This window comes from Lepidochelys kempii, chromosome 14, assembly GCF_965140285.1.
Source record: "Lepidochelys kempii isolate rLepKem1 chromosome 14, rLepKem1.hap1, whole genome shotgun sequence".
Lineage (NCBI taxonomy): Eukaryota > Metazoa > Chordata > Testudines > Cheloniidae > Lepidochelys > Lepidochelys kempii.
The window spans coordinates 49,063,503-49,072,291 of NC_136393.1; the positions used below are offsets into that span (position 1 = coordinate 49,063,503).

Sequence of the window (8,789 nt, forward strand, 5' to 3'; positions counted from 1 at the left end):
GGAAGCAGCAGGACACAGGAAGCTCCCTGAGAAGCTGGTGTTAATCAATGGTGCGTTTTGTAACAGAACCTAGTGACAATGTCCCTGCAATGGTGACTCTCAGAGAGCATTTTCTAGAATTTATCAACACTGATGATACTACAGGAGCTGGTATGACAAATGTGCTTCTTAAAAAGCTGGAAGAGACGGGAATTGCGATCGCTGACGTGAGAGGTCAGGGCTACGATAATGGTGCCAACATGAGAGGAAAGAACAGAGCAATGCAGACACGGATCCGAGAGTTAAACCCTTGAGGTTTTTTTGTCCCATGTAGTTTTCATTCATTGAACTTGGTGGTCAGTGATGCAGCATCAGCTTCTAGTGAGGCTGCTGAATTTGCTAATTTCAAAGCATGGATGTATTTTTCTCTGCATCAACTCAGGGATGGCAAATTTTGACGCAACATCTGGGAACATCCTCTCTGACACTGAAACCACTGAGTGCCACACGATGGGAAAGTCGAGTGGGGGCGGTAAAGCCTACCAAACTCCAAATCGGGAAGGGAGATGGTGCCATAGTTGCCATTATGGAGGCTAATGCCATGACAGGAACTGTTTGTGAGAGAACAGTGGCAGTGGGAAATGGCATCACCAGAAACATACATCACTTCAAATCACTTGCTGGGACCCAGGAGTCTGGGACGTGGCCCCCGCCCCCTAAACCCTCCCGCCTCGGGGGCGCCCCTCGCTGGGACCCAGGAGTCCGGGACGCGCCCTGCACCCTAAACCCTCCCGCCTCGGGGGCGCCCCTCACTGGGACCCAGGAGTCCGGGACGTGGCCCCCCCCCGAACCCTCCCGCCTCGGGGGTGCCCCTCGCTGGGACCCAGGAGTCCGGGACGCGCCCCGCACCCTAAACCCACCCGCCTCAGGGGCTCCCCTCGCTGGGACCCAGGAGTCCGGGACGCGGCCCCCCCCCCGAACCCTCCCGCCTCAGGGGCTCCCCTCGCTGGGACCCAGGAGTCCGGGACGCGGCCCCCCCCGAACCCTCCCGCCTCGGGGGCTCCCCTCGTTGGGACCCAGGAGTCCGGGACGCGACCCCCCCGCACCCTCCCGCCTCGGGGGCTCCCCTCGCTGGGACCCAGGAGTCCGGGACGCGCCCCGCACCCTAAACCCTCCCGCCTCGGGGGCTCCCCTCGCTGGGACCCAGGAGTCCGGGACGCGGCCCCCCTCCCGCCTTGGGGGCGCCCCTCGCTGGGAGCCCAGAACCGCCCCCTGGAGTCGTTCTCTCACTGAGCTCTGATTGGTCAGCTCCGTGGAGGGCGTGTCCGCCTACTCCCGAGTCTCACCTCTCCCAGCTCTAATTGGCCCATTTCATGTGTCCCGCCCCCGTTTCCGTGCTACGATTGGTTGACTCAAGGGGGGCGTCACCCCACCGCCCTGAGCTACGATCAGTCAGCTCCGCGGGGGGCGTGTCCTTCTGCCCTTTCTCGCTTCCTACAGCTCTGATTGGTCAACACGCCTTAGGGGCGGATACTCTGTATCCCATTCTCACCACTGATTGGTCATTGAAGCCTGAGGGCGTACGTTCCCCCCCACCGACTCCACTCTCTCGATGTTGATTGGTTAGCTCGGCAAAAGGGCGTGTCCCGCGCTGGCCCCTCCCCGTTGCCCGTTGAATGGCCGGTTCGGGTTCCTGCGGATCCGGGGCGGTTGGTCTCGCGACGTTTCCCGAGAGCGCTGCGGGTGCGGGGAGCCGGAGTGAGCCGGTCGCGGGCAGGTGGGGAGCGCGGGGACCGGACTCCCGGCGTGCCCTGCGCGGCGACCGGACTCCCGGCGTGCCCTGCGCGGGGCGGGGGGGACCAGACTCCCGGCGTGCCCTGCGCGGCGACCGGACTCCCGGCGTGCCCTGCGCGGGGGCTGGGACCAGTCTCCCGGCGTGCCCTGCGCGGGGGGGGGGGAGACCAGACTCCCGGCGTGCCCTGCGCGGGGCGGGGGGGACCAGACTCCCGGCGTGCCCTGCGCGGGGCGGGGGGGACCAGTCTCCCGGCGTGCCCTGCGCGGGGCGGGGGGGACCAGTCTCCCGGCGTGCTCTGCGCGGGGGCTGGGACCAGTCTCCCGGCGTGCCCTGCGCTGGGAGGGGAACCAGACTCCCGGCGTGCCCTGCGCGGGGCGGGGGGGACCAGACTCCCGGCATGCCCTGCGCGGGGGGGGGGAACAAGCGGCGCTGGGCGGAGGGAAAGGGGGCAGGTGAGGCTGTGGAGGATCGGGGGATGGGAGTGGGGGCAGGGGGGAAGGGGATGGTGGGGGACAGGTGGGGAGGGGGGACTGGAGGGGAGCAGGAGGGGCAGGTGGCGAGTGAGAGGCAGGGGAGCCTGGCGGGATCAAGGGAGAACGTGGGCCCTGAAGGGGGGTGTGGGAGGGGAAGGAGCTGCCTTGTTTGCTGTGCGATGGCTCGGGACGTTATCGTAGGGTCTATCCTAAATCCGCAGACGGCATCAGATGTGGGCTGGCGGGGAACGTGGGCACAAGGCCGGGGCGGCGCAAGGATGTTTTGCGCCCTAGGCGAAACTTCCACCTTGCACCCCCCCTGCCCTGAGGTGCCCCCCCTGCAGCAGCTCCCTGCCGCCCCCCCTCCACCCTGAGGTGCCCCCCCTGCGGCAGCTCTCCACCCCCCCGGCCCTGAAGCACCCCCCATGGCAGCTCCCCGCCCCCCACTCTGTCCTGAGGCTCCCCGCCGCCCCCTCTCTCCTCGGGAGCCATGCAGCAACTCCCCCCTCCCCCTCGGTCCAGGGAGCCGTGCGGCAACTCCCTGCCCCAGCTCACCTCTGCTCCACCTCCTCCCCGAGCACCCCGCCATCACCGCTTCTCCGCCTCCCAGGCTGGCGGCGCCAATCAGCTGAGCAGTGTAGCGCGCTCAGAGGAGGAGGCGGAGCAGAGGTGACCTGGGGCAGGGAGCTGTTCCCCTGTGCGCCACCCTGCCACCCCCCCGTTACTTGCTGCAAGGTGGCCCTCCCCGCGCCCCCCTGCCCCAGCTCCCCTCCGCTCCCCCGCCTCCCCGGAGCATGCCTTTGGCCGCCCCCAACCACTTGGCACCCTAGGCGACCGCCTAGTTCGCCTTGTGGTTGCACTGGCCCTGCACAAGGCCAGGGGAGAGAGACGAGCCAGGCTGTTCCCCCCTAGGGACAGGACGGGACGGAGAGTCGTCTGGCCATCCCCAGAACAATGGACAAAAGGGAAGAGTCCAGGGGTCACCTGGACCCGCCGGCCGTCTTTGGAGCCCCCAGACTCACCGGTAACATCCACAGCTCTGAGAGTCCCCTAAGCCCCGCACCATGCACTGTCATCCCGGATGCCTGAGTCCCATTCCACGTGACTTATGAGGAGAGGCTGAGGGAACTGGGATTGTTTAGTCTGCGGAAGAGAAGAGTGAGGGGGGATTTGATAGCTGCTTTCAACTACCTGACGGGGTTCCAAAGAGGATTGATCTAGAGTGTTCTCAGGGGTAGCAGATGACAGGACAAGGGGTAATGGTCTCAAGTTGCAGTGGGGGAGGTCTAGGTTGGATATTAGGAAAAACTTTTTCACTAGGAGGGTGGTGAAGCACCGGAATGCGTTACCCAGGGAGGTGGTGGAATCTCCTTCCTTAGAGGTTTTTAAGGTCAGGCTTGACAAAGCCCTGGCTGGGATGAGTTAGTTGGGGATTGGTCCTGCTCTGGGCAGGGGGTTGGTCTAGAACCTCCTGAGGTCCCTTCCAACCCTGATATTCTATGATTCTATGTCCTGGTCTCTGCCCCTCTAGGGGTGAGCGCCCTGCACTGCCATCCCGAATGTCTGGGTCCCATTCCCCATCTCCAGCCCCCTAGGGATGAGCCCTACGAATTGCTGTTCTGGATGCCTGGTCCCAGTCATGTCCTTTCTGCTATAGGTCCTAGGGGGCTGATTCCTCCCTCGCATTTCCAGAGCCGGTCGGCGCCTCCCCTGGTTGCTTCTGGAACGGCTTCCTGGAGGGCAGGGCCCCCCTGCTGGCAGCCCCAGGAGCTCAGGGAGCTGAGACGGGAGAACCAGCACCTCCGAGATGAGCTGCAAAGATGGACAGCAGGGGGCGCTAGGGCACCCAGGGGGAGGGCAGGAGCGGAGATGGAGGAGCCTGGAGTGTGGAGCAGGTAAAAGACCCCATTCCTCCTCCTGCCCCGATCCAGCCAGTCCCCACGCTGGGGCCAGTTGGGAGCAGGCGCGCCCTAGAGGTGAAAGGCTCCATGTCTCCTTCCCCTGCAGGTCCCTGGACAGGGAGGCGGAGCCCCCAGCTGCCCATCATGCCCTGGCCATATCCCAGCAGGCCGAGCTCATTTCCCACCAGCTCCACGAGATCCAGCGGCTGGAGGCGGAGCTAGCTGGGCTCCGAACTGCCGTTCTCCAGCAGGAGGCCATGGTGGCTGCCCGGGAGAGCACCGTGGCCTGCCTGCAGGGGGAGCTGGAGCAGCTGAGGGGGAGGAGCCAGGCTGAGGGGGAGGCCCTGAGGGCGGAGCTAGAGGAGCAGAAGAGGTGTGGCCAGGCAGAAGCTACTGCCCTGAAGGCGGAGCTGGAAGAGTTGAGGAGGCGTGGCCAAGCAGAAACTAATGTCCTGAGGGCGGAGCTAGAAGAGCAGAGGAGGCGTGGCCAAGCAGAAGCCGACGCCCTGAGGGCAGAGCGAGCGGTGGCCACTGAGCAGCACCAGCAGGACCTGGTGGTGGCGCGGCGGGAGCTGCAGGCGGCGCTGGAGGAAGGGAAGGCCCAGACCCAGAGGGCAACAGAGCACCTGCAGGGGGCGCTGGGGGAGCACCAGGCTGAGGTGAGTGGGGGGCTGGGAGCCAGGACTCCTGGGTTCTGTCCCAGCTCTGGGAAGGGAGTGGGGTCTGGTGGGTTAGAGCAGGGGGCAGGGAGCCAGGGCTCCTGGGTTCTCTCCCCAGCTCTGGGAGGAGAGGGGGGTCTAGTGGTTAGAGCAGGGGGGGCTGGGAGCCAGGACTCCTGGGTTTCTTCCCAGCCAGGTCCCCTCTCTCCCCCCAGCTCTCCCGTCTCTGCGTGGCCCATGGGGCTGAAGTTGGCTCCCTGCAGCAGCGGGCCCTGCAGCTGGAGCAGGAGCTGGAGGCCAGGGGACGGGAGCGCCAGAGCCTGCAGGAGCAGCTCAGGTAGGAACAGCCGCAGGATGGCGCCCCCTGGAGGCAGGAAGCCCCCATCCCCATGTGTCAACCCCCTGCTTTCTCCCCCCGCAGCACGGCCCAGGCGGAGCTGGCCTCCCAGCAGGCCCTGCTGCAGCAGCTACGGACCTATGTGGGAGAGCAGGGGAGCGGGCTGGGCCCCGAGAGGCAGCTGCTGCTTGGCCAGGTGCAGGTGAGGAGGGGCGAGCTACACACGGGCAGTTCCTATTGTGTCCTGCAGGGGGCAGGACTGATTCCCCCCCTTCAGGGGGCGCTGACGCACATGGGGGTGGGGGACAGGACTGATCCCCAGCTGGGGGCGCTCACACCCTCCCCTTACCCCCAGCGCCTAGAAGGGGAGCGCGACGCCCTGAGGACGACGGCAGAGCTGCTGCAGCTCAGACTGGCCTCGCTCAGCGACATCCTGGCCCTGCAGGAGCTGGAGCTGACCAGGAAGGTAACGGCCCCCTGGCACTGCTGGCTCGCTTTCTCCGGCATCCAGGGCTGGCCCAGTTCCCCAGGCCGGCAAAGGGGGTGCTGTGTTGTGGGGCGGGGGCTCAGCAGGGGGCGCTCTCCCCTGACGCCCATGGCGGGCCCAGTTTTCCAGGGCGGCACTAGGAGGCGCTGTGCTGTAGGGGGCAGCGCTGTAGCCTGGTGTTGAACGAATGTCTCCCTCCAGCCCTGTGACCCCCTGCAGCCCGAGCCAGCCCAGAAGAGCCAGTCCCTGCTGAGGCGCTGGCGGGAGAAGGTCTTTGCCCTCATGGTGCAGCTCAGATCCCAGGAGCTCGGCCACGCGGACGCCACCAACCTGCTCCAGAGGAAGGTGAGGGCCTGCCGCAGGGGAGCGGGATCTAGTGCTGGGAGCGGGGAGCTGGGAGCCCGGACTCCTGGGTTCTATACTCCTGGGAGAATTCTGCACCAAAATTTTAAAATTCTGCACATCATATTTGAAAATTCTCCAAAATTCTGCACATTTGATTTGTCAAAATAGCACAATAGAATCATGCCAGTTACAATTAGTTTGGTCATTTATTTCGAACTGTCTCCCAGTGAGTATGTCTGTAACAATACAGACCAACCAAAAGAAGAAGCTGGTCATTCTGTTTTGACAAATAGATTCCTTAGGAGGCGTGTTAGTACACAACCTTGTGTGTTTCCTGCAGTGTAAAGGCTTGGGGGGTGTCAGGGGTAACGGAGGAGCTGAGGGAGAGGGAAGGAGCCTGGAGGGTGCTGGGTGTGGGTGGGAGGTTTTTCTTTCGGGGGGGGGGGGAGGATTGTTAGGGAATTGGGAAGCCTCCCCCATGCAGACCCTGGCTGACCCCAAACCTCTCCCATTCAGTCAGGCACGTCTGCCCGTGTCCCTGCACCCCGCATCCCCGTGGGTCTCTGCAGCCCCACATCCCCAGGCTCGGCGCCGTCCCTGCCCACTAGCCATTCTGAACCCCAGTCTGTGACCCCCCAGCAGCCCTGTGTGCCCCGCTCTGTCCTAACCTGGCTCCGCGGGCAGGGTGCTGTGATCAGCTCCACTCCGGGGGGACCCTGCACCACGGGGCATCGAATTTTGTATTTTCCCACATAAAATACATTTTGCCGAAGAAGTGCTGCAGTTCCGCAGTTTGCCCACCAGAGGCCGCTGTGGTGCTAGGACGCAGCATAGACTCCCAGACCTGGCGGGGACCTGGAGAGGTCCCTAGTCCAGTCCCCCGCGCTCACGGCACGACCCAGTATTATCTAGACCGTCCCTGACAGGCGCGTGTCCAACCTGCTCTTAAACATCCCCAGTGATGGCGCTTCCACAACCTCCCTAGGCAATTTATTCCAGTGCCTGACCACCCTGACAGCTAGGAAGTTTTTCCTAATGTCCCACTAAACCGCCCTGGCTGCAATTGAAACCCATTGCTGCTTCTCCTGTCCTCAGAGGTTAAGAACAGTTCTTCTCCCTCCTCCTTGTAACCCTTTCCATATTTGAAACTGTTCTCATGTCCTCTCTCAGTCTTCTCTTCTCCAGACTAAACAAACCCAGTGTTTTCTATCTTCCCTCAGAGGTCATGTTTTCTAGACCTTTCATCATTTTTGTTGCTCTTCTCTGGAATTTTCTCCAATCTGTCCACATCTCTCCTGAAATGTGGCACCCAGAACTGGACACAATACTCCAGTTGAAGCCTAATCAACAGGGAGTAGAGGAGAAGAATTACTTCTCGTGTCTTGCTTACAACACTCCTGCTAATACAGCCGAGAATGATGTTTGCTTTTTTTGCAACAGTGTTACACTGTTGACTCATATTTAGCTTGTGGTCCACTATGACCCCCAGATCCTTTTCCGCAGTGCTCCTTCCTAGGCCGTCATTTCCCATTCTCTATGTGTGCAACTGATTGTTCCTTCCTAAGTGGAGTGTTTTGCATTTGTCCTTATTGAATTTCGTACTGTTTACTTCAGACAGTTTCTCCAGTTTGTCCAGATCATTTTGAATTATAATCCTTTTCTCCAAAACACTTGCACCCCCTCCCAGCTTGGTATCATCTGCAAACTTTATAAGTGTACTCTCTGTGCCACTATATAAATCACTGATGAAGATATTGGACAGAACCGGACCCAGAACCGATCCCTGCAGGACCCCACTTGTGATGCCCTTCCAGCATGAGTGTGAACCACTGATAACTACTCTCTGGGAACAGTTTTCGAACCAGTTCTGCACCCACCTTATAGTAGCTCCACCTAGGTTGCATTTCCCGTGTTTGTTTATGAGAAGGTCATGTAAGACAGTATCAAAAGCTTTACTAAAGTCAAGATATTCCGTGTCTACCGCTTCCCCCCATCCACAAAACTTTCTTTGACAGGGTAACAAGCTATGAGGTTGGTTTGACACGCTTTGTTCTTGACAAATCCATGCTGGCTGTTACTTATCACCTTATTATCATTTAGGTGTTTGCAAATTGATTGCTTAATTATTTGCTCCATTATCTTTCCAGGTACAGAAGTTAAGCTGTCTGGTCTGTAATTCCCCAGATTGTCCTTATTTCCCTTTTTATAGATGGGCACTATATTTGCCGTTTTCCAGTCTTCTGGAATCTCTCCTGTCTTCTATGACTTCTCAAAGATAATTGCTAATGGATCGGATATCTCCTCAGTCAGTTCCTTGAGTATTCTAGGATGCCTTTAATCAGGCCCTGGTGACTTGAAGACCTCTAACTTGACCAAGTAATTTTTAACTTGTTCTTTCCTTATTTTTGCCTCTGATCCTACCTTATTTTCACTGACATTCACTACGTTAGACGTCCAATCGCCACCAACCTTCTTGGTGAAAACCGAAACAAAGAAGTCATTATGCACCTCTGCCATTTCCACATTTTCTGTTATTATTTTTCCCCTCTCATTGAGTAACTGGCCGACCCTGTCCTTGATCTTCCTCTTGCTTCTAATGTATTTGTAGAATGTTCTCTTCTTACCCTTTATGTCTCTAGCTAGTTTAGTCTCGTTTTGTGCCTTGGCCTTTCTAGTTTTGTGCCTACAGACTTGTGTTGTTTGTTTATATTCATCCTTTGTAATTTGACCTAGTTTCCACTTTTTGTAGGACTCTTTTTTGAGTTTTAGATCATTGAAGATCTCCTGGGGAAGCCAGGGTGGTCTCTTGCCGT

General features: G+C 59.8%; 1 protein-coding gene across 1 annotated transcript; it reads left to right on the top strand.

Moving 5' to 3' along the window:
• Positions 1-1,629: 1,629 nt before the first annotated feature.
• CCHCR1 (coiled-coil alpha-helical rod protein 1) lies at positions 1,630-8,783 on the top strand. The gene is made up of 8 exons (XM_078848650.1): positions 1,630-1,737; positions 3,160-3,271; positions 3,905-4,142; positions 4,255-4,807; positions 5,023-5,144; positions 5,229-5,346; positions 5,500-5,610; positions 5,833-8,783. Exons 2-8 carry the CDS (start codon positions 3,202-3,204, stop codon positions 6,142-6,144), a joined length of 1,524 nt encoding a protein of 507 aa, XP_078704776.1. The 5' UTR covers positions 1,630-1,737; positions 3,160-3,201; the 3' UTR covers positions 6,145-8,783.
• The last annotated feature ends 6 nt before the right edge of the window (positions 8,784-8,789 follow it).